Source organism: Embiotoca jacksoni, unplaced genomic scaffold, assembly GCF_022577435.1.
Source record: "Embiotoca jacksoni isolate LCO1_2020_lvr unplaced genomic scaffold, fEmbJac1.0.p SCAF_24, whole genome shotgun sequence".
NCBI classification, from domain to species: Eukaryota; Metazoa; Chordata; class Actinopteri; family Embiotocidae; genus Embiotoca; species Embiotoca jacksoni.
Window position 1 is genome coordinate 4,468,527 of NW_027185375.1, and position 26,880 is coordinate 4,495,406.

A 26,880-nucleotide genomic window follows, 5' to 3' on the forward strand; every position below is an offset into this window, starting at 1 on the left:
TAAAGAGAGAACCCAGTGGCTCTCAATCCATCTGCCATGTGTGTCTTTGACATTTTCTCAGCCCAGGGGCATGTATTGACAGCCTATTTCCTTTTCCCCTTCCCGCCCTCTCTGCAACCCCTTTAACATCCACTGCCTCTCTCACGCAAACACATTCTGTGCACCCCGGCATGCCAGGCTCATCAAGGACATACAAGAGTGTCCACACTTGATCAGTAAATGTATTCTTCTGCGTGTCTGTGTGTGTGTGAAAATTTGTCTTGAGGAAAGATGACAATCCTGTAATGTCCCTTTAAAATCCCCGGCTAGTAGAATATATTTCAGGCAGTGAGACAGGGACCTCACGAGTATGAAATCATAAAGGGACACAGGAGGTGATCAAAGAGGAAGAGAGGTGGGGTTGACCTTGGGAGATTTAGCATTAGAGTGAACATGCCAGGTGTGTGCTCGCTGCTTTATACAATTAGTGCCAGACAAAAGGTGACTGCACTATAATACAAGGGCAGGCAGGGAGTGGCCTGCAGGAAGGTCAGACCCCCCCCCCCCCCCCAACACACACACACACGCACTTTTTGTCACATATGCACATGAAGCGCCACAGACAGGACGTTTGGATGCACTGCTCAGAACCTCTGCCTGCTATATACAGTCGGACTATTTGATGCCGGTGTATCGTGAGCTTTATCGGAACTGGCAAGGGCACCCATGCATTTTAATGTCCTCTGTTCCTGTTACTTTGTGGTCGTGCCCGTGCCCCCCCTCCTTCCCCTACACACACACACACACACACACACACACACACACACACACACACACCCTCCTCTGGCTTAATTTTTCCATTTCTCTATTGGACAAGCAAAGACAGAAGGATTAGTCTGATAAATTTAGCAAAGACAAGCTGAAAGACTGAATCTGAGGACACAGGAGTGAGTGAGCATGTGAGTGTGTTTGACAGCTTGTTGGAGTGCTTCTTCGAGAAAGAGTGCCTACACATGTATATCTGCGTAAGGGTGTGTCCCTGCGTTCATGGTCAAGTGTTCCCTCAGCATCCGAAGGCACTCTCTCCCCCTGACAAAATGCATTATCAGCTATAGGTATAAAGAAGGTCAAAACCAATTTGCTTTCAGTTCAAAATAAGATGTAAATTAATCTTGGAATATTTAATTAAATATATTTTAGGAGGAATTATTAATGGCCAACCGTGTCTCACAGCAAAGCGCGTGATACACCCGTCACATTTTGCCTCATCTAGCCGAGAAAAAAAAAAAACACGTTATGAAAAGAAAAAAAAGAAAAACAACAAGAAAATATGTGGTCAGGATTAGGTGAAGACACAAAATCCTCTCTTGGACCAGCGATTGTATTACCACTTTGGTGGCTGTGATAGTGCAATTGTTGGTGGGTTGCTTCTCAGCAGAATGAGATCTATCTAATCAGTTGAATGGTTCGGTGAGCAGAGAGTCAACTTACTTCATGTTCTCCACATGCAATCATGCAAAAATTAGACCTGCTTACCCATTCTGCCTGACTTTACAAATGTCTATTTAATGCTTAGTAACTTTTCGTGTAAACACTTCTGCAACAATGCAAGCTGTGTATTGCTAAATCTTTTATTGACTGTTTTTGGATTGACTCAGTGTTTGTTATTGTAGCAGTTGCAGAGCCACAAAACTTTTTTATGAAAAAAACAAACAAAAAAACATGAACTTCTGTGCCCCTTCTCTCGCTCTCTCAACATTTATTTTTCTTTTGTGTTCTATCCAGTTGCTTACATTTGCCAGCATGGCAAATCTAAACTCATGCGTGAATGAGTGCTGTCGTTCTGCGGGTCAACAGACACACTTCAAACATGCTTAGAGGGGACCGGCAACCAGGATCGACTCAGCTGAACGAGAGACCGCTGTCTCTATCTCCCTCGCTCCACTTCCATTTTCCCTCCCCGCGGGCACGCACAATGTTATTTTGGCTTCTTGCATAGCCCACGATACCAAAAATGGAAGTGACAGAAAATAAAGAGGGAGCATGCCAACATTTTTTTTTTACGGTAAGCAGGATCTACAAATTAAATGTCTCTGTTTGTGTGCATATCTGTGCATGTGAGATTTGGTGTTTTTGTAGAGCGGGAAACCCAATTTTTTTTGCAAGTCTTTGTGTGTATAAGCAGTATTTTGTATGGCCCACATACCCACATTTGTATTGCTACGCGTTAATGCACAGATAAATGTGACTTTATGCTCCAGCACGTCTCCATCAAAATGAATGCGATAAGTGTGTGTTAAATGAGCAGCAGTTTCCATTTGTAGAAGCTCATTATCCCTGGCCCCTGCCCTTGCTATCTCTCACTCTGGCCTGGGGACAGCTGCACTCCCAGGACATTCCTCCACAATCCTATCTCAGGATCTGTGCAATCAATATGCACTGGCTACTTTTTTAATTATGCAATTCATCCTCTCCGCATGCTGTCTACATCCCAATTTCCTTCCCTGCACCCTCATCCCTCTCTATTTCTGTAGCCATTTTCTCTTTGTTTCTCCAATTTCTTTCCTTTTAAATAATTATCCCCTTAGCGACTGAATGCACGAAAGCGTGCCAGCACACATACAAACACAAATACAGACACCGGCTTCTCAGACTCTCATTTAGGCCTATTATTAATAATTTACTACCTGTTTGCTCGGCATCCTGCTGCCACTTAATTGCCTCAAGGGCTGATTGTCATGCACAAATAAAGCCTGCGTGGAACCATTAGGAGGGTATGGGCAAAGAAGTCAAATGTGCTGCAAAGAGGGGACCACATCATTCACCAACACAACTAACTGGTTTCTGCTGTGGTAGAAGTTACAGGCGTCAGATGCTCAGTGATATCGGTTGGGTGGAAAGGTGACATGTGACATGTGACCTGGGGTCAGAAGCTTCCTGACTGCTCGTGAGGAAGAGGCACAAGACAGAGACATCCTGCACAGTTTAATGAATTGAGAAAGAAAAACACAAGTTAGAAATTATGGTTTGCTTTCATTCTCTTGAGGAATCATTGATCCCCTCCTTTTTTATTTCAACTACTTTCATTTTAACCAAGTCATTTGTTTTGTTTGGTACCAGTGTACACACTCAAAAACAACTATTTTCTTAAGAACTAGGTTGAGAGTATCTTATTTTGATTGCACATTATTTTTAAATATTGCAACTACCTTATAAATCTTCACTTCATTGAAAAACCTTTCCGGCAGTTGGGGACAGAATCAAAGTGAAAGGAGGAAAAAGAACACTGGGTCAAGATGGAAAGCCGATGAGGCAGAGTTGTTTTTGGTTTTTTTGGCGCAAATCAAATCAAAGCAGAAAAGCAATCAGAGTTTGCTGTTTTGTTCCTTTGTGATCAAGTGGTACAACTGAATGTTTGTCTCTTTGAATTAAACCTTTTCAAACTCAATTTGATGCCGTTGACACTGCACAGATGTCGAGTTAAAAACAACACACGCTTCTAACTCGTGTAAAGGTGACAGGGAGGAAAAAGGTTGATCACCGTGCACGTGGAAAAATGCAGACATGAGATGGGGAAATGCAGATGACAGATCACGGCATTTAAAGAAGTTGGAGAGATATGACGAGGAGGACAGAAGAGTGGATTTTACTAGAAATCCGCCACCGAGTGTGGTCTCATTAATGTTCAAGGCGAGTACCTCGCTCTCTTCTCTTGCCCTGCACACACAGATGAGTGTAACTTATCTCTCACTCTCTCTTTACTTCTTTCTTCCTTGTTCTGGCTGAAATTCCCTGTGGCACACACACGCACACACACACACACACGCACACACAAACACACAGCTTTCTGCATGGAACTAGGGTAAAGACATGGTTCAAAGCCTGAATGATTTCTCAGAGCGGAGGATAGTGACTGCATCTTAAACTCAAATCATCTGCTCTCTTTTCTTATCTTTTCCAACACTGACTTTCAACTTCCACCAACACACACAGATACACAGATACACAGATACACATACACTGTACGGCAATACTCAGTCAAGCCATGCACACAATTCCTTTTTATCACCCTCTTTTCTGCCTCCCTGTTAGCCATTTTACCCTTGAGGACCTCCCCCCCCCCCTTTTCATCCGGACAACATGACTGGAACCTTTGGCCCCCGGAAGCCCCAGCGGTAGTGCACTGTTAAATTAGAAAGACTTAGGAGTGAGCTCCTGGTAAAGCGGTAGTATGGTGTAAATGTGGAGATATAATCTGGAAAAGGAGAGGAAAGGAAGGAAGGAGAGATAATGGATGAGTGGCAGAGGATAGAGAGAAGAAGAGGAAGGGAGGGAGATGGAGTAGAAAATTGTGTGTAAGAGCGGAAGATGATGATAATGGTGAACAAAACAAAAAAAAGAAACTCAAGAAGAGACAGGGAAGTAGTAGATGTACTGTAAGTATGGAAACAACATGGGGAGGAAGCAGAGAAATGATGGAATGAGGAAATTTAGGAAGAAAGTGTTAAAAGGTGGAAATTAATCTTAGAGAGGGGGTGGGCGGCACAGGGGAGATGGCGAGAGGGAAGGAGTGTGAGTCTAAAAAAGTAACCGTGAAGTAAGGATAAAGGAAAAGGGGGTATAGAGAAATGAAAGATGGGAAAAGGGAGCAGGGAGGATGAATCAGAAAAAAAGAGGTTGGAGAAGGTTTTAAAGCTCTATCTGCTTGTTACCTAATACCACTCTGAACATGGCGGATCTGTGTGTGTGTGTGTGTGTGTGTGTGTGTGTGTGTGTTGGTGTGTGTCGGTGTGCCTGTGTGTGTGCGCGCTCTGCTGTTTCGTGCTCCTTTCTCCTGCTGCACTGATGCTTCATTCTATGGAGATCACAGGAAGCACGGAAACAATCTACTCCTCCTCCAATATAGATCTCATCTACCGCTCACTTTTTCATCATTGCTTCCCTATTTGTCTCCGTGCCAGTCTCTCACTTCCCCTCATAAAACACCGATCATATGCTGTCACTGTATTCCAAAAACTATGAAATAAATTATACTCTCCCTTGCTGTTTTTGTTTCGCTAATTTATTGCGTTATTTGATTTAATTTCAAAAATAGGTCACTTCTTTGAATTACTTGAAAGCATTTACTTCCAATGTGGTATGTCACTGCTCTTTACTATCTCAACAGAGAATAACAATGAGACTCTTTATAACATTTTCATTTTTTGTTTACATTTTTATAATTGTTTTAGACCAAAAAGTCACACATTTGTTACAAATGACAAGAAATCACTTAAATTCACTATCAAAGCAGACCTTGCTGTTATGCTGCTTCAAATAGCAGCCGTGCGCTAAGTCGTCACATTTCACTGCCTCTGTATGTATGATGTGGGATATAGGGAGATAGTGGTTGCCTATAATCCCATGACAATAGCAGACATCGAGAGCTTGCACCAACACTTTTAATGATGTAGACTATATATAGGTTGTGTAATTTGACACAGACATCTGATCGAAAACCTTATTTTCATATTTCTTTTTAGGAAGATGAAGCTAGATGGTGCACCGAATTCGTGTTCATCTCGACTATTTATTACATAGACTGAATGCTGCTGCTCAGTGCACAGTGCCACTGTGGACCTCTTTAGGAAAGAATGGTCTGTAAGTTTGTTCAGGATATATCACTGTAAATGTCAGCTCATGACGGCACCGCACTTCCAAGTGTCTATGACAAGTTCACTTTATTTTGTAACGACAAAATGTCCCACTCAGTTCATATATATGTATATATTTATCATTGTGTGATTTTATAAAATCTCAAATACCACCATCGGTATTGGCCTCGAAAATCCATTATAGATCTGGCGTGACTTCTGACAGTGGAAAGAAGGACAGCTCAAACCGGAAATCAACCTCTGCAGGATGTTTTCTTGTTGTCTGACTTGAACGGTCTTACAAACTCTGAAATATTAGAAAATTAAATAGCCCTGTCTCCCACCATCCTCTTCCTACCTCTGTCACCCTTTTTATAAATAAGTGCCAGCTGTAGTTACCAAACACTACCCACTGCCTTGTCTTCCTCTGTTCACAGTTTCACTGCTGTGATGAATCACTGCTGTATGGGAGGAGGAGGGTGACGGCAATCCGGAGAGACTGAGGTTCAGAGGGGAGGAGAAGCTGGTTGATTGGTTCCAGCGGTGGGATACGGGAACTTATTCACATTGTATTAGCTATACAAACACAGTGTCTTTCCAAAAGACCAAAACACACGCAACCAAATCAGAAACATCGCTGACAGATCTTGAGGTTCTACCTTGAATTCAAATTCTGACCTGTGATATCTGGTAAATACAAACTGTGTCCACATCCTTCTGAGGTGCATTATAGTTCACACCTGGCGCCGGAATGTTACCGATGTGTCTTGAGTGACCACTTCTGATTGGATCTAAGTCATAGGTTCTATCGAAGCAGCAGCGCCCCCACTGGTTTGTGTACAGCTGTTTTGAAGCCTGAAGTCTCGCGTTTTGTTTTTGTTTTTGGGCCCAGAAGTGGTCACTTTTGGATGAGCTGGGAGTGACAGGGTGACTGAGAACCTGATGACACTATACCAGAAATGTGACGGCACTGCAGGCATGTCAACCAAACCCAGCCTGCCCCAAAGCCTACCTCTCTGTGAGGCCTAATATTTAATTCATTATGTAATATATTTTCAGAAGGACTACTCGAACACTGATCAGAAGCCATGACACCATCATGACTCGTGGAAATACTTTCAATGACACTATTTTTCAGAGAATTTGGCTCTTTTTAATGCGAGTCTATAACAGCCAAATACTCTGTGGCACCAGCCCCTAGAGGCCCTCAGTGGTATTACAAATGAAGGCACTTTTTCCTGATGCTAAATCTAAGTGTCTGAGAGTGTCTTTGGATCAAACCCCCCTCATTAAAATTCAGGATAGGGCAGATGATGTAACTCAACTCTTGGCATGGGGCTTGTCATGCTATACACAGTAGACTGCTGGGGCCCTTTTCTATGTGATGAAAGACACCTTAACACAGCTTCTGAATGTAGCTAATTGTATTTGCGGTGGTACATATTTACTTAAGGATTATTGTGACCTTAAATGACTCCAGAGATGTCAGGATGGGTTTCACATGTTACCCTCAACAACCCCCATAGAAGCCTTTTGTGTTCAGGAATTTCAAACAAGTCCAGTTGCCTCTGAACAACACAGATTGATGATGACCTGGATGAGTGACAATCATCACATATATATATATGAGCCAAGGTGCACTTAGGTGCTGAGTGTGAATAGATCCTTAAATGAACACAAGCTTTCAAGTCAAACAATGTATTATATGTCGAACAGCATTGTCGATGCTCATTATGCCGCCATTCACAAAGTCTCACATATCTGACTGTTCCTCACATGTGCAGACATACAGGAGCATATGCGAGCTCAGTCCAGAGCAACTACAAAACGGAGTAAGATACAGCAAGAACAAGAAACACAAAGGGAGAGTAATTGATGCGATGGGGTGAGGTGAGGTACAGCAGTAGGGGGGTCAGCCTTTTATCTTCAAGAATAATACATGAAGAGCGGTGACTGCACTGTGAGCTGAAAACTGCTTCAATATTTTATCATTGTAGCTAGGCCAGGCATCAAAAGTAAGGATCTGTTTTTTTCTCCCTTTTTCGGTCCTTGACAGCCCCAAATGCCACCAATGACGAGTGTGGGTGGAGGGTGAGATACTGACACTGTAGAATCATACTTTTCGCTCTCTTTCTGTTTAGTCTTTTACCTTTAGCGTCGCTTTCCCCCCCTCCAAAACAAAGCAAATCTCCATCGCCAAAACACTTGTAACTCTTGTTTTCAGCCTGCAGATCTTAATTTCCAAGGTAATTTAAATGCAATCTAACTTGCAAATCACATAGTTAACACGTTTTTAAACCGGTCTAGACAGCGCCTAATGTGCTGTGGCTTCAGAAAATAGAACGGTGTGTGTGTGTGTGTGTGTGTGTGTGTGTGTGTGTGGGTGGGTGGGTGGGAAGCATTCCTGCTGTTTTAGCTCCTAAAATGACCAGATTTCTTGCTTCTGAGCGAGAGACTCAGCTCTGTGCTGTGCACTGCTGTTTTCTATTTACACAGAGCGGTGGCTGGGCCCTCGGGGGGGACCTGCAGGCTTGCACTTCTTCCTCTGCGTCCTTGCTTCTCCACCTCCCTCATCCCGTCTTCCTTTGTGTTCTATATACAAAATTAGGCCACAAAATCGTTTTGCCGATTTTGGCCTTTAATTAAAGACCAGTGGCTTACGCTCTGATATGATGATTGTATCCATGTTTCATTATGTATTTATTGTAGAATTGATCACCAGCTGTCAATGAGAATACTTTAACACAAGAAAAGGCAAGAAAATTTGGGATTCACCAAGAAAACAACACATTTTATCAAATATAAATGCTAATGTGTTTCAGAATTGAGCAACAACTAGAGGGACAATGACATTTTAAAGCAGATTAAACTGACTGTTGTTCTAAAATATATTTTGCAGTTAATTTTATTTTATTTTATCAAAAGCAACTAGCAGCTCTATTACTAGTAATTATACCATCATTATGTGCTATAAATATGAGTCAATTCAGATGCATTTACGGATTCTACAGAATTACGAAGTCATATCAGAACTGGGGGCAATATGAATTCATGAGATAAGACAAATAGGTTTTTGAATATGTATGAAGCTGAGCCATCTAATCTTCTCGTATGTGTGCATGCAAGTGTGTGTATGTAACGAAGGGGCTTCGGGCTTTATACACTATTCATAAAAGGGCGAGCTGCAGAGCACAGCAACTTTATTCGGTTTAGTTGGACTTAAATGGTTTCATGTGACCCTTTGGCCTTTTCCCTGCAACACATTACGGCGCTGCTGACGGCGGCTGGATGTGCAAATCAAGGGTGAGGCACCGTGCACCTTGCTTTTGAAAATTTCTGTGATATACAATCACATGCGGACGCTCTCACCCCCCTCCCCCCTTCCACCCCCCTCCCACCCCCCTCCCACCCTCCCCACCTGGCCTACTTTCCTGCCAGCTTCCAGTGTGCGGTAGAACTGGGTAAGTGAAAATTAAACCAAATGACACTGATCAGAGCTTCTGTGGTTTCCGGCTATGTGATCAAGATCAGAAGTAATTCAGCTGCAAGATCAGAGGGAGAACAGAGAGTGGAGATATGTGTGAGACTTGTGGGGAGAGAGAGACAGAAAGAGAAAGGTGGAGAAAGAGACTATTGATCAGGTAAAGCTGTGCTGCCTATCAATACGGGCCTCTCTCTGGGGAATGGAATGACACAAAATAGGGAGAGAATATTTATTAGGCTGTGGATATGTGTCCTGTGTGTGTGTGTGTGTGTGTGCGTGCAAGGGGGATGGTATGAGTGTGAGTTTGTGTGCACATTTTCACACCAGGGAGAGTCCCACTGATGGGCTTTTAGATCGAAACACACTTAATGCCTGCATGTGGACTGCTCATGCATGCTCCATCTGTGGCAAGGACTGAAGATAGGCCAATTTAGCAGTCTGTAAACCTTCTATTGGAAAAGTCAAGCTCACAATAAAACAGAAAATCATTGAAGGACAGCAGAACAATGTTTCTTATTGAGTAGCAGCACTATTTTATGATTTTCCTCAAATAATACACAGACAAATAAAACTTGAATGCTACAAAAACAACTACAAGTGCACAAAGAGCAGAAAGTCGAAATGTCAACCATTACTTCCCAATAATGTAATACCAAAGAAAAAAAATAATTTCATCTGATCTAATTTAGACACTTTAAACTCAGTGCATTTTCACAGAAGAGATCTCAATATACAGATCCAGGTCTGCTAGAACACTAAGCAAGCTGAAAACTTAAATTGCACTTCAATGCACCTACAACTTCAATTGCATCTTAGATCCATTATCAGTAATCATTTACAAAAACACATAACAATAACTAAAACATAAAAAAATATATTTTTTAAATGCCAGAACAACATCTGACAAAAAAAAAAGAAAAAAAAGTGGGCAACAGACAAAGCAAGAGCTATTAGCGGAGAGTTACCAACAGCAATTAGTCCAGCTAAATGTAACAGTAGGAACCATGGGTGGTGGTTCCTGTGTGCTAGGGTTGGGGGAGGTGGTGGGGTGGTGCTGGGTAATAGAAGAGAGAAACAATTCAAACTCTTCCACTGTCTTTCACAGCATTTCAGTGAGATTTAATAATCCCTCCCATAACAGCGTGTGATTTTCGTCATGGCGGTTTCATGCGACACTGCTACAGTAACGCCGCATCCTTGAGGGGGTACAATCTGCAGTGGAAAATGTAATCCTTAAAAGTAACTGTACCAAAAGCGAGGCAAGTTATGTTAAATTATAAGGACATTTTATCCATTTACTCACTGGTTTATATTGGGAACATGTATGTTTAAAATGGTGAAAACATCCTGTTTTGGAAGAAAAAAGTGGAAGAATCTTAAATTTTGTCAGTGCAAGGGACAAGTATTACTTTGAGTGTGATAAATTACATACTATGAAGCCACATCATTTGTACATATACCTAAACTCTAAACTAAACTCTTTCCATATCATGGACTCCAGTTTACCTGCATTAAAAACACAGTTAAGTTTTAATCCTGAGTGAATTAGGACAACGCAGCACCTTACAAATCGACAACAACAATGTAAATACCTTTTTTTTTAAGTTCACTGCTGCTCTAAGCACTTTTTCTACCTTTTGAAGGAGCGGGGGTGAAAATGAGCTTTCAGGTCTTGTTTGTGTAGCCAGTGTTCGCTAGGGCTCCTAGATGTGTGTGATTGTATGCGTGTATGTGGTGGGGGTGTAGCCCTAATGTTGATACAGCGTTTTGTTTCACTGTGTAATTTTCCTGCTCATTTCCCTCCCACCTTTGCTTTTAAAAGCTCTTACAGGCAGGACTGTTTTGTCAGGCCTGCCTTTGGTCCCTCCGATATATGCCAGCTGATTGGGCGGCCCGCGCTACTCTATTTACAAAGAACAGCCTTGCCATGAATAATACAGGAAGTCCTGAGCGCAGGGATGGAGACGAGGGAGTGGGGAAGAGGTCCGGGCTTACTTCTCGGCAGCCAGGCAGGGAAACACATTTGGAAAACACATGACAGATACAGCCGTAGTCAGACAAAGATAATGCAGAGCCTGATAGTCAGCAACAAGATGATTCATGGAGACAGGTCGCATGTCCGAGCAGCTTCACTCAGCCTCACAAACACGATTAAAATTCTTCTTGATTCTCTGATGAGTGCCGGCTAACAAATTTGCAGAAATGCACGTATTACCAATTTTACAGAGACAGATTTTCAGCTCCAGTCAGAATGACTGCATTCAGACAGAAGTGGGCTGTCATCACCAGGGTTATTAATGTGGTTTCTGCTTTGCTCAAGGACACTTGTCTACTTTGTGCTCATAGTACTGGCTTCAATCGATTGCTGGCCCTCCACAGCTGCTGTGTGTGTGTGTGTGTGTGTGTGTGTGTGTGTGTGTGTGTGTGTGTGTGTGTGTGTGTGTGTGTGTGTGTGTGTGTGTGTGTGTGTGTAAAAGAAAAAGATACAGAGGATACAAAAGTCTAGAGTGAAATGCCAGTCGTTATGATAAAAATTGAAGCAGATATCGAGACAAGTGGAGCTCGTGAGAAGGATTTCATTTTAAACACACCTAGCAAATGGAATACTTGATCTGTACAAGATGGCAGAGGCCTAAAAATGTGCACTAATAGCAACATTTTACCTCTACTTACACCTCAGACATGTGTCTCTAAGTCTGAGCTAATAGAACTCACTCATTAAAGCAGCACAAAAAAACAACTTTCCCTGTGTTGGAAAATGTGCCTGTCTGCAGAAAGTAGAGCACAAAACCCAAAAGCAGATTCTGAATGCAAATGAGAAGTTTCTATAGAAACAGTTCTCTCGTACATTCTGCTGTAAACTTGTGCGCATGAAGCACTTTATAGAAACCATTTTAGTGAGGATAGATATTTCATCAAAGCCATGCAACACTCCATAGTCTGCACCGTTATTTTTCAACTGTTCTATAAAGCGACACACAATCTTTGGACTTGGTAGCAAACGCGTAGGTTTTCTTTTAAAGCTGTCATTTAAAAAAAGAATCATGTTTCTCTCACCTCATGGTGTCTGTCTATTTAGTGAAATTAATTATTAATGTATAAATTCACTAGTGTATATGTAAAAACAACACATTTGTCAGTGAGAACAGACTCTGCCTCCAGACCAGGTCGTCAAATTCACTGCCAGTATTGAAATCTCAATTTAAAACATATTTGTTCCCACTGCCTCTTTCATATTGGGCTCATATCTTATTTGCAATCATTGTTTTTTTCTCCCCATATTGATAACAGTTCATGTATACTTTTGGGTGTTGTTTTGACTGAAAATTGTTTTTACTTTCTTTAAAATGTTTTTTTTTTTTTTTTAATTATTATTTTGTTTTATTGTTTAGTTTGTTATTATTCTATCTGCCACATTTGTATTATTTTCTGAAGTTGTGCAGCACTTTCATGCTGTGTTTAAATGATATATATGATAATAATTATAAAATGGTTGAAGTAAATTCAAGCTATGCGAAATTATTAACTATTTCCTACTACCAGAGGTGGGCTTGCTCTGTGTATACTGCTGTGTGGATTTCATTTCTTATGTAATATATAATGTGTAATATGTTATTTTACTTGATTAACTTGGAAGAATGTCCAAAGAGAGATGCAGTGAGGGGTCAATTAATACATTGATCTATGTTTGATTTGGTGCAGCTTTGGGATTCTGCATTGGTACATTATTGATCGTGATTTTCCTTGGAAGCATCAGATAAAATCAGACACTATTACTGATGCCTAACAAAATCTGAGTCACTGTCTATAAGGATCGGAACGGAAAATATACAAATAAGGTGATAAAATGCAAAGCTTCTCTTGTTAGATAGTGATGAGACTGGTTTTAGAAGGGAAAGAGAAGGCTGACTTCATTATACATTCCAACTGTGAAAGTCAAAGTTTCCCTCGACAGCCAAGGAGGGGGGGGGCTTTGAAAAGAGTGCCATCGCTCTCTCTGCTTCTGTTTCTGTCTGCATCTTTTTATCCTCTCTTTCTCTTGGTTGCTCTCATCTGTACTTGGTCCGTCCCCATGTCATCCGTCAGAGTACAGGAATCAAAGACACTGAAATGCAGCAATGATGTGGAGAGACTGCATCAAACACATGCGGGGGGAGCATACAAGCACATACATCGTGTCCACATATCTCCATCACATCAAAAGCTGTGAGTTGAGTCAATGGGGCGCATACAGTGGGGCACACACACTGAAGATTAGACTTTATAATGCAGGTCTCTCACAGCAGTAAATAAAAAAAAAATACTTTTTTCTTTAAAATACAGAAAAAAAAATATCAATAAAATCTCTCCCTTGACACCCTAATAACAACATGATATAAAATGTAACCCGAGGTTTTAAGAACAAAAAAACAAAAATACTGCCAATAAGCTAGAGGGGAAAAATCTATTAAAACATCACAGCTTGAATTTACACACTGAAATGCACATCAGCGTGGATTAATTCTTAAGGGAAGGGGAGTGAGAGATATTTCTGATTCATCACCCTCTTTGGCCACCATCATTTATCACCTCACTAGGCAACAGATTCAGGTCTGCTTTAAAATGGCCACTGCATTTCCGCTCGGGCAGTTCCATTACTGGCCGGGGGACAGAGAAGAAGATGTGAGTACAAAATGTAAGAGCCGATGCTCAGGTGGGAGTCAGTTTGCACTACACTGATGCTCCTGATTTCTATGAATATACTTTGAGAGCGTGCATCCCCTGCGGCACCGGCGGGATTACATTTCATAGTATACACTGGAGCCGCCCGCCTGCTAGTAAGTTACCTTTAATGTCCAGGTTCACTTCGGCAAACATGTGCCACGGCTTTACTGTCACAGGTGCAAATAAAGCCAGAGCAGTCAATCTGTAATGTATGATCTCAGCACAGGTCTTCTAATGCACAGTTTCAATTTGATTGTATAATGTGTGATTAATATTGCCTCACACATCTTAATGATAGCATTAGGTGTAGATACAATCTTCCCACCTTTTGCACTTAAGGTTCTGAGTCACAGCCTTATCGAATTATGTTCATATATATGGTAAATCCTACCAATCACTTACACCTATTCTATATTTGCATTATTCTCAAAAGTGTCAAAGGTAGAAGGCATTTGAGGGGAGGAGCCCAAGACAAATATATGCATCAAGGCCAACCACATGTGTCGATTTAAAGAGTGATTTAAAGAGCAAGAGAGATTGATTCATATTCTTTTGCACAAAATTTACAGAAAATAAAACTGTGATTAGCCTAACTGCATTATAATGTCAGTGAGTGGATGCAGCCAAAGAATAAGACAGGATCTGTTGTATAGTGTGGCTTCTTACACAAACACAGACAACTTGCTGCTGCTCCATCAGCAGCCATCCATGCCATTGATTTTTCATTTCCTTTTATAAAGAGGTATTGCAGGGGGAGTCTAAGTCTAAGGAGTTAAATTTTGGCTTCAGATGAAGTACATATTTTCAAAACCCATTTTAAACTGCTTGCTAACACATAATCAATTGTTATTTCTGGAGCGTGTGCAAATAAAAGATTCGCCATAAGTGTGCACTGACATGTGGTGCAAGGAGATTGCTTCTTTCAACAACAACCTCAATCTGTATTAATTTTCCTAAACAGATGAGTACTTTGGCTTTGTTTGATTTCTTTGGCTCCAGAATCAATTGAGGAGTTGAACACGTTCAGATTTACAACTGTTTTTTTTTTTTTAAATATTTATTTAAATGCATACTCACACTTGTTTTTAACAAAATTAGTTCAATGTGTATTACAAAGCATCTTAGACAAATCAGTTATTTAATCCATGCTGTTGTATTTTAAAGATTTCTGGAGTATACAAATGGGGGAACACTAAGTTATAAGGCTGACTCCTCCAAATATGGCAAATATAGTGTTTTATGAGAAGGATTCTTGTTGCACACTTGCGGACATGAAATTAAAGCCAATAATATACAAACTTTGTTGATATTTTCATCCTGATACTTTTTGAGGGTCACGCTTGAATACCACACTCAATTTAACATCTTAAATTAATGCCGAACTTTTGTCATGTTTTAAATGCTTCAGTCATGTTACCAGTAACATTCCCTCAGCCTACAGGGAGCAGCAGAGGGCAAGAGAGTAAAAGGAGTTGAACAGGAAATAAAGGGCAGGGAGGGAGAGGAGTTGAGGAAGAGGACAGGATGCAGAAGAAAGACAAGGTGAAGAGGAGACTGTCAGCTCAACTTATTGACAGCTCAACCCCCACAAGGATAAATACAAGGAGGGAGGGTGTGTGTGCGTGCGTGCGTGTGTGTGTGTGTGTGGGGGGGGGGGGGCATGCGTGTGCGTTTACGTGCCAGTCCTGATGATCTACCATGTCAACTTGAGTAAAGGTCTCCCTCTGTGCTAATGCCCTGAGGAAACATTGACATTCTCAGCTGAGTTCCTTGTGTGTTCGCAGGTGTGTGTGTGTGTGTGTGTGTGTGTGTGTGTGTGTGTGTAGGAAGGCAATCAAGCACAGGAGAAACAGAGGAAGAGAAAGAGACAATTTGACTGCCTAATATAGGACCATTCCTCCAATCAAATCTCATGTATCGACAGTATTATGCGATATTTAGTATATTTTGGGAAGCAGCCATCCCGAAAGCACTAGTTATTATTTGTGGTCGTCAGGACCAACAATTATAAACTGTGCATCATTTTGTAGAGCAGCTGTCATTTACGCCAGCGAAGATCATATCTCCCTCTAAAGATGAGCATCTTTTCCAACCTTATGTGTAATGAAATTAGGGCACAGCTAAACGGTTGCTGTGCCAACTCCTCATTTATTCCTAATGTACAATGCAACAGAGTTTTACTTCCTTATTCCAAATAAGTGTAAATGGGACGGTGGAATGGCTTTTAGCACCTGCCTTTGATAGACTTCTGTTTATGTCCTGCTGAATCTGTGGTTACCTTCAAAATGCATCAAACACACACACACACACACACAAAGTGCATCTGTCAGAGTCATGTTTACATGAGTTTGATTGCAGAAGGTGTGCGTGGTATTTGGAAGTGCATTTGCACCACTGAATTCAATCAGGTCCGGGGCGGAGGCTGACATTGTGGGATCGTAGTCAATTGCCCCATTGCCCCGTTTGTCATGTGACTAGAAGAACATGGAAACAAAAGTCAGTGGGAGCTGGCGAAGAGGCAATCATAATAGCGAACGGTCTGTTTTTATATATGCAGTTCTACTAGCATATATTATATTTTTTCTATCATTTTTTTGTCTGCTCTGGTTGTTGGTTGCTTGCAACCACCTGACCCGTGCAAAACGTGTCAGTCTTCCGGGATTGGGATGGGACAGATGGATTTTTTTTTTTTTGTATTTACTCTGTAATGGGGTTGGAACAACACGGGAGTAGTTTTGTGAAAATCCATCCCTCTGTCACCCTTTAATCAGATGTGAAATGCTGCTTTTCACGAAGAGTAAACACAGGAACTGACTAACATGAAATGTGTGAACTGAACATCAGTTAAAACTGATCGATTTTTCCTGTTTTTCACCCTTTTTATATTTTGATTTTCTATACCATGTCCACACAAGACCGTGCACACACACACACGCACGCACGTACGCACACACACACGCACACACACACACACACACACACACACACACACACAAGCACACACATGCACTCACACAATATATGTTTGAACTCTCGTTCTTATTCCAGAGTACAGTAAAAGGCTTTTGATAATGGTTGTAAGTGGCTGGAGTGGTTTCTATGCAATTACTAAGCCCCATTAGTTGTGCTTTAATGCACATTGTGGTTTCATGAAATCTTTAATTAAAACCAAAAAGGGAGAGAAAAATCTGCACTGCTTTGACACAAAACAAAACCTCACCAAGACCAAAGGAGACTTTCCGGTGTTTCTACCCAAAGACACAAGCAGACGTTTAGCTTTACTGCTCACAGGAAAACAGACCTTCATCATATATATATATATATATATATATATACACACATATATGATAAAGTGATATAACAAAGCTAAACTGATTAGGGAATAGTTAATTACTGCTGTTTTTAATTCACCACATTTACCTTATCTATGAGATATTTGTGTTATCATCTACTGCACCTGTTCTTTTGGCTTTGAAAAGTGGCACATTGATTGAAATTTTCAATTAGCACTGGAAACATGTTCTAGTCTGTTGACCAGTACAGCAAACACATAATTTCCATCTAAGCCAAGCTATTACTTACACCCACCGCCCTCAGCACCACAGGCCAGAGTGTGGCCATCCACCCTCAACCAATCCCCTTCAAGCTCTTGACATGGTGACTTCTAAAGTCCAATGGGCTTAGCGCTGCCCTCTTTTTTGGGAAGCCAAAATTGCCTTTGCATGCCCAAACACTATTTCATTACTCACTTGCACTCTCTTCTTTCCAGTGCTTTCCATCCAAACTTTCATTCCTCTGCCCATGCTTTCAGTCCCAGTGTCTGCAAATAGGAAGATAACTGCAACCTCCCTGGTCCCTCTCCATCTCATTTCTAAACCAGCCCGCCACTGAAAAGCAGTGAGGGAGCTTGCTGTGTCTGTGTGTGTGTGTGTGTGTGTGTGTGTGTGTGCGTGCGTGCGTGCATGTGTGTGTGTGTATTTATGGGTATTAAAAGAAGAACATCAAGTAATTATTCAGGATTCACACTGTGTTTCTGGCCTAATGAGGTGGCACTTAATTGCTAGGTCTGGACAGCAGCACTTTGGGGCCGGCTGTCAAACAGTGCAGAGAGAAGATGGCGGGAGGAATGAATACCGAATCTGGACATAAATGAGAGTGTTATAGAGAATAGGCGCAACAATCTAGTCTAGACACCTTCCATTAGTTGGCTTTTATGTGGGCCCGTACTCGTCTTTCTCTCAGTTGGGTTCTTGGGTAAAAACTGTTGATTTCCCTTATTGGATCAGAAGGTTTCAGGGGAGATTTTTTTTTTTCTCTGAAAGGTTTGCAGCTCTACTTACTCATTCCTCCTGAGTTTAGGCTGAGTGATTTCAACTGGTGATGAGAATCTTAGAGGGCTAAAGCCTTCCCTTAAGTCTGTCCTGATCCATGCTGTGTTGAGCACTGAGTCCATGTTGAAGCCAGTGTGACCTTCATCACAGCAAGCGGCCTGACAATCGATGTTAAGCCTGAACCAAGTGCATTACACACACAGTGATTCTGTTTTGCCCTAGAGACAAGTAGCCCTTCTTTGATTTTTGTTTCTCTGTTGTTGTTTTTTTTTATCTTTTTTTTTTACATCTGAAGCGACGTGCGAAGCAAATGATCACCTGTAGAGTCTCGGGAGAGGATGAGCGTGAATGCATTTCAGTCATCGGGTTTCATTAAAGTTTGGTGAGCAGAGATGGCGAGAGGGGCTTGACGTGGCCGATGCCTGTTGAAACCTATCAAGCTTATCAAGCATTAACAGTAGGCTAGCAAAAGCAAGAAGTACAACTCTTAGTGAGCTGCATTTAGTCCTTTAAAATGTTGCAGTCAATTTACTTAAAGTTAGGGCGCTTGCATGAAATAAATAAAGGACTCGATAAATAAAGAGCTGCAGTTAATGCATACTCAAACATAGATACAATAATAATGTTAAGTTTCCAGATGAAGGTGCAAAGTAGTTTAAAGTCTGCCATGATTTGTGCCCACGCATTCCTGAACTAAATGCAGAGTAGCAGCATTTTCCAACATGTCCAACAGTAACTGTTAATCATGACTATCTGATGCTTTACTTTTTTGCAAGCTGATTGGAAAGATTTGATTTTTTTTGTTGTTTTTTCTGTAATTGAAAGTGATTACTGGTGTGGAGCAGACAATGACTGCATATAAAAGTGGAAATAGCTTCCGGGTCTAAAACGTGTGTCCGATGCAGAAGTGCCTTTAGCTGCAATACCACAAAGTGCCGCTAGAGGGTGGCTTCAAAACGCCTCCGGCTCCATAAACACTCATATTTCAGTTTTGCTAGCTAAAGTCACTCCTTCTCCATCTGCAAACAATCCCGTCATCAATTACACAGTAAGCTTCAAAAAGCAGTGTTTTCGGGGTGGTGTCTGTTTGATTGACAGATCTGTGGTGCAGTCAGGTTACGGCTATCGGTGGACGGGACGTAGTATCAGCAAATTTCCAATCAGATTAAATCTGATCCGATCGCAGATTGAAATCAGAAGCGCTGCAAACACACTTGCTCAATTAATACGCCCAAGAGCGCGGTGCACTGGCAGCTGGACTCATTGTACACATGCACGGGTTGTGCTAACGCCCAGCTTTACTGCATACAGTCAAACAAAGACTTGCACAGATGCAACCTCTCTTCACAGGATCCCTCTCTCCCGTTCCGTCCCTCTCCATCTTGTTTCTTCTCTCACTCACATAAACAGAGAATGAAAGACGGAGAGAGAAACAAAGCCCTCGTACCACACGCACTTACACAGCATCTCTGTCTGAGTTGGTTCCAGATGAATAAGGCAGAATACCAAGTGGCCCACTTATACGCTACGCAGAGACAAATAGACCAGTCAATCACTGCAGGCTGCTGCTGAATAACAAATGCTCTGTGGTGTGGTTCTGTTTGTGTGTGTGTGTGTGTGTGTGTGTGTGTGTGTGTGTGTGTGTGCGTGTGTGTATGTGTATGTGTGCAATAAGGGGTGCAAGGCAGCTTTTTTTGTTTCTATTGTTGTTCCATAAATGCATCTGTGTGCACAAACGTAGTGTTACAGTATGAGAAACAACACTCAGTTCCAATCGAATGCGACGTGCTTTTCAGTGTCACAGCAAATACACCAAAAATTCCGACTGGTAATGAGAATAGAAGCGACACATCTGGTCGAAAATACTGGTGGAAAGCACTCTCCTTTCAATGAGGCAGCAGAGGCAAAGTCTGTAGACTACTGTTGGGTGGAAAAAGATGAATACAACAGACCAATTTCATTTGTTCCTGATCGTTCCTTCGAGCAGCATTTCATATATCAGCATCCCCTGCCCCCCTCTCCTGAGTCCTGTACGGTAGGACGGTCGGAGTAAACCAACCAAAAGAAGGGGTCACTGAAAAGGTGCAAACAATACTATTCTACAAATCGAGAGCTTCTCCACAAACATAGATACACAAACATACCCACCGCAGATTGAACTGTTGCACTGCTCAGAAAGATTGGTATGGAAAAACCTGACAATTGTATTGAGCGAGATTCAGCAGCGTTAGAGTCTCCCTTTATCAGAGAGTGAAAGGAAACAGGGTTAACCTTGGGCTATGGTGATCACTTCCACTATCAACTTTCTGCCAATCAGACTGCAAGGCTTCCTTAGTGGTGTCTTTTCTTAACAAGTGGACACTCATAAATAAGGAATGCCAGTAAAAAAATAAGTTTACAGTGGAGTATGATTTGTGGATGGGCAAAAATGAGTAAGACAGTTTTTTTCAATCCAGGAATGCCGATGAAGAACCTCTCAGAAGTGATTTCCTTGAACACAAACTTTAGTCCTGTATTGCACTCAGGATTAATATAAAAGTCTACAGTGTCAAATGTCTTTTCAACACATCAATGTCACTTAGAAAAACGAATAAAAATTTGCAATATGCTATTTTCAAATAAACACCTTTTGTGAGCAGACCTTTTCTAAACTGTGAGTGGACATCCTGAAAGCAAAGCTTTTTCCAAATGAACAAATCAATAACAACACCACTAAAACCGCCATTTCAGCTTCATCGTCATTATCATAGATAAACCCTTTTTTAGATGCCAGCATCTCGTGTCAGACTTTACTTTGTCCCCTGTCCTTGTCTCTGGGCATCGAGTTTGTGACAAAGGGACACAAGCAATAGTAAACCGGGATACAATCCAAAAATCAAAAGATGTTCCGATGAAATACATTATTAGTTCAATGTAGTTGTAGTATTACATACCTTTAATTCTTGGTAGAATAGAGAGACCTGTGATAGTATTAAAAAAAAAAAAATGAATGTGACACTAAAACTCCTTTGGAAGCACAACACTTCATTCAGCAGCTGCTTTGGCTGAACAAGATTTATTGCATCAAATATGCAAAGAAAATGGTAACATGTAGTCTGAAGCTTTAGACGATGAGTTAACCTTCATTATATCTCAGGTGGTAGATATGATTGGCTGACGTCCAACAGGTCATAAAATCCAGTAGAGAAAAAAATACTTCAGTTTATCTGGTATGAAATATTAAATCTTTTCTGAGTGTGTGTGTGTGTGTGTGTGCATGTGTGCGTGCGTGCGTGCGTGCGTGCGTGTGTGTGTAATATCTCCTCCACTGAACTGTGAATCTGCACTCATAAATAATTACTGTTATGTCAATGATTTTGACAACCTTTCCACCCAGAGTAGAACAAATGACTCTGGGCATAAACTGAGGAAATTACTCTTAAGCTTTTGCTCTATTACAACCCTCTAAATCTGTTAGTATGGCTATACCGAACTGCAGTTGTGTGAATGTGTGTTTTCACTTGTGTTTCATTTGTATTTCTTTAGCAGGCATATTAGAGCAGGGTAGTCCACACGTTTAGGAACACTCATACACTGACCCTACACCCAAAGCCCATTCATGTTTGGTCGATGATGGAAGAACATTCTTTCACAAATACAGCGCTGGCAGTCATTATTGTAATAATTATGTTTTTAATCCCTACAGAGAGAGAAAAGCAGTGCCATTCGCTCTATTCAAGTTTATGTTCTATTTTCAGAGCAAAAAGAAGTTGATTATCCATCTCTTTTTTTAGTGAATCTAGTGTGTGACCTGTGACGCAGATGGTGTGAGTGTGAGTGTGTGTGTACTGTATCCACACACTGTATTTTGCACAGTGGGAGATAAAGAGTGTGACCACGTGGCACACTGGTTCTTTGTGATTCATTTTTACTGGGCCTATTTCTGTCCCTTCGTTTGATGACATCCAAACCTTTTAGAAAGCTACAAAGCGATGCAGCCCATACACCTGTTTGTGCTGGCCTCATTCTCATTATTCACGCAGGCGGAAGCAGGATCCATGCTATAGGATTTCTATGACACAGCAAAACAAAGGATTTAAACCCTTTGAAAACGATCAACCTCGATATGCAGGAAACAAATCAAGGGCAGAGAAAAGGCGAAAGCAATTTCACAGCGGAGAGCAACAGAGCGTAACCCTATCGATGGGGTTTTGAGGTAAAACTGAAAGTCCTCTGCGTCCAGGACAAACACAAATATGTTTATAGATCTTCAAATCTGGAGGATCGGTTTTATAGACACGTTACCCAATTTAATAAGTCCTACCTTGGTTTTCAGAGCCGATTCAAGGAAAATTCTGTGAAGGCTGGCATGTTCAGAAAGAAATGGTGATTCAGTGCAAAGCTTCAAGGAGACAAAGCTGTTTGTACGGCGAGAGGTAAGGAAGCATAAAGAGAAGGAAGAGAAGACGATGCAGTTTTCTCGAAAGTTGGACTGAGGGAGAGCCCTCAAGGTCAAGAGATGTTGTTTGTTTCAATGTTCCAGGGTGTCAGAAATGATGACGGAAGGCAGGTCAGAACATGTGCAGCTGTTGTGAGGAGAGAAAGGACATCAACTATACTGCATGCACACTTGGAAGTGGCTGACATACTGTTTGTTAGCACATTTAGAAAAATATATACTGTATGTAAACAACATCAAATGCATAGAACTGTGTTCATAGATGTCATTTTTAAGCTGTTTAACATGCAATTTGATCAAATTTGCACTTCAATTTAGAAGAAAAATGAGTTGTATTTTAATTAGCCACATTTAGATGTTAATTATTTTTTTCTAAAACTGTGTCATCAGCAGATTAGAGGTGCTGGCTCTTCTCTCAGATGTCGTAAATGTGTGATACTACAGTATGGCAACCCCTCATTGAATAAAACAACCGACAGAAGTTGCAAAATACTTCTAGCAGGGGTGAGTGAACTTTAACCAGCAGCCATTTGACACATACAACTACAATCAGATGTGCTCAGACAAAAAAGATGAAAACCGATGTCGGTGTTGATGGTCTCATGTCGGAGATTTCCATGTCTTACAATTTAGAGCTGAATGCTTAACAAGGCCCGATGTAATGCAGACTGGTAGTTGTTCCACTTGAATGCTTCTTTTTTTGTGTGCAGTTTTACAAAACATTTTATCAGGCTGCTGGGGAAGTCCTTCCCTCCACTATTGCACACGCTCACAAAACAGACACCAGCATCCAGAATCTCTCCACAGAACTCATGTTGTTTCCACTCACTTCTACCTGTCATATCTGCAACCAGCACGGTAAACCTGCCACCGTTCCCCACAGGCAACAAGTCAAAACACAGGAATCAGCACCTCTCTCCTTTTCTCTTCTCACCATCTGCTCTCCTCTCTCAAGGAGCAAAGCATCTCTGCTTATCTTCGCATAGCTGTCATGCCAACAGAGCAGCTATTATCGCCTTCTCTTTGCTTGAGACTTCCAAAATCCCAAAAAAACACCTTGCTAATCAGCACCTCACTGTCATGCCCAGTCTTATTCTGTATATCTGACATGGCAGCCGACATAACAGCACAACAATCAAATATGAACTCTATCGCAAATGAGACACAGGGAGGTTTTAAAAAAAACAGAAGAGAAGGTGAGGGTGATACAGCTTAACTCAGCTCCCACCACTTCATAAGCAAACAAAGACTTATGCAAACAAGTCTATTAGCCTGTCACCCTGCCTCTGCCCCTGTTTAAATCAAACCTGTGAAGAGTGCTGAATGCTAATTGGACATAAGCCCTATGTTACCAAGCTGAGCTCTGCAACAGACACACAACAATACACATTTATCTTAACACGTGTTTTAGTTTTACTTTGAAAGAGCTGAACATTGTTGCTAATGAGATGGGGCAGTACCTAATAAAGAGTCACCTGTTAAATTAACACTTAAAAACATGAAGCATGTCATTAAAATAACACTGAAATTCAGCTCATGTTAAGGAATAATGAAACATGAATCAAAGCTTACAGCAGGTTTGTTGGAGCTGCAGTTGCATGTTTTAAGTTGCAGGTCTCTGACAACAGGTCAGGGTATTTATATTGATTTAGTAGGTAATTTGCAATGTTTAGGGAACATTATGACAAAGATAAAAATCTTTTCAATGAAGGTAGTTCACACCAAAGCAATATCTATGCAAATGTTTAGACTTTAGCTTAACACTGGGCCCTCAGAAAAAGCATTAACCACAATCATATTAGAATAAACACATCCTGTCAGCCTGGGAGAGAAACACTGAAAAACATTAAATAAACACCACATCTGGGATAAAACTCTTTCCCCCTTCCTCCGTTCGTACCTTCCGTCTTTCACTTCCCACCTGCCAGCCACCCACACACGTGAGCACATGGCAAGGACACAGGGCTTAAATCGCAGCTTTTCCTCACAGCGGGGGCCAGCAGTTGCTCAAGAACCAATTTCATGAGGACCTCAGATTTGTACAAGATTTGACAAAGAATGGCAAGTGACAAATAGTTGACACTTGAAGGTGAGTGCAGTGCACTCTGTGTGGATCTGCCGAGGTGAGGTAATGAGTGTTTAGACATTTAATTTGGTAGCAATACTATGTTAAAATCTACTTATTTATAAAAGCATTTTTTTATTTAAGAAATGATAAGTCAGATCTGTGAGGCTCTCATGCTCATTTATGTATGTATGTAAATATGCAGTGCTTTAATGATAAACTGAGGCTGTATAAGTCTTCCATGGTGCTTCCAAGAGCTAGAACTGGGTGGGAGAAAGCTGGACTCACCACTAACAACTGTCCAAAGAATAAGGAGACTCTCACTTCAACAGCGGAGCAGAGTTGCCTGTGGAGCTTTAACTGTAAGCCCTAACACCAGCTGTCCACCTCCAACTATCATCACTGCACCACCCACACGCTCTAACCGGTCATTAAAAACTGTTCACTTACGGTCGCTGCAAAACGAGCCTCCGTAGGACGTCATGGTGCAGTCGCAGGTGAAGCCCTCCCACTGCTGGAGACACACCCCCTGATGGTAGCAGGACTCCTCCGTACAGGTGGTACTGGGTCCTGACAGCGTAATAAAGACAAAACGGGGTTTTCAATTCAAAATAATGGGAAAAAAAATGAATAAAATTGATGTGAAGGGTTGCATAATGCACAGAAATGTGCTCATCAGGAGTATATTATGGTATTTGTTGCATTTAATCTGACCCAGAAGCAAAATCCCAGGCAGCTCTGCTGGCAGTCGACTCCTCCAGGCAATGGCGGCAGAGGATACATTTAAAGGCTCTATTTTTGCAATACATGATATTAACATTCAGGCACCCCCTTTAATTTCAAAGGAGTGCTGTTTCTCGTACTGCCAGCCCCACAGAGAATCAGCACATTCAGCAGCCTGCAGCTGACTGTGCTGGTGAAGGTTGGCGGCTGAAAAGAGTTTAGCATCTCTAAAATAGATTTTAAACCTACGAGTTGGTGAACCAATAATTTCTACTCACTTTGTTGTTAAAGTGATGCTTACCAAGCATTCGGCATGTTTGTGTCCTTGTTGTTGTGTTGGGTGCTCTCTTAACTGTAAACTCTCTCCTGTTGTCAGGGATGGCTGAAATCACCAATTATAAACTCCACTGTTGAATTTCAGCCACTTATTCAGACGGCATGAAAACCCATATTTCCACTTTGGATTATACTATTGACCCAACAGGCATTGTCACATGAACTGAGAAGTGTTTGGTCTCTGTTGACTGTGTTAATTGAAGCTAACCCAACTGATTGAAATGAAGGAAGACAAGATCTTCATTAGTTTTCTTTCCAGGAAAACCTGATTTCAAATAATTGCTCTCCAAATTAGATGGGAAAAGGGCTGAATGATAGATGTAAGATTAGGATGCAGATCAAGTCTGAGGCAAGACGATTGTTCTAAAAATAAGTGTGTGTGCGGTGGCTGTTGTCTTGGTGGTGGTGGGCTTTCTCATTAAAATCTCAATTAAATACAGACATTTTCAAAAGACCATGGTTCAGTGCCAGAGTAATTTGTTTCTGCATAGATAAACAGACATCTCACTGTGCCATTTACAAATGGCCCAATTAAAAAAAGACCCCCCCCCAAATCTGTAATAAAAAAAGGAAAATATAAATAAGAAGAAAACTAGGAGAGTTTTCACTTTCAGTTACAAAATGTCCACTTTCTGTCTACCTGTTGTGTTAGTAGTTCCTAATTGCTGCATTAATTACTCACTAATAAAATGTTCCCTGGAGGAGATAAGTAAGTATATTGTCATAATTAATAGCCATGTCATGTAATCAAACTCTTCCTTTAAACTATTGATTGGCCACCCATTACCTTTGCATGGCTGCCTGAGAACCTGTTATTAGGTGCTTCGGGTTTTGTTGGAACACAAAATTCCATCTGCTGCGTTTGCTCTAAATGTTCAGGTAAATCCTGAACAATATAAAGAGAGAGCTAACATGATATCACTGTAAAAAAAAAAAAACAAGCGAGCACACATTATTCCCTTACTACAGTCCGCCGTGTACTCGCCTAAGAGATTGGTTGTAACTGAAACATCTGCTTTGTGCACTCGATTGGAGATTAGTTTGAGGTTTTGATTTAAAAATGAAATATGAAACTAACATTTTGGCCAAAGCTTCTGATTATTGTAATTTTGGTCTTTTCTTTTTTGGAGGTGGTATTCCAACGTAATCTCTAAATGAGTAGAAAACCGTTTAAGTAAGCTTGAAAT

General features: G+C 41.2%; 1 protein-coding gene across 3 annotated transcripts in view; it reads right to left on the bottom strand.

The window, feature by feature from the left end:
- nrxn2b (neurexin 2b) overlaps window positions 1–26,880 on the bottom strand; it is a 658,484-nt gene that overhangs the window by 262,064 nt on the left and 369,540 nt on the right. For all 3 annotated transcript variants that reach the window (XM_069159139.1, XM_069159138.1, XM_069159137.1), the window contains one exon: window positions 25,085–25,204. In XM_069159139.1, the coding sequence (XP_069015240.1) occupies window positions 25,085–25,204 (120 nt within the window). The remainder of the gene's footprint in view (window positions 1–25,084; window positions 25,205–26,880) is intronic.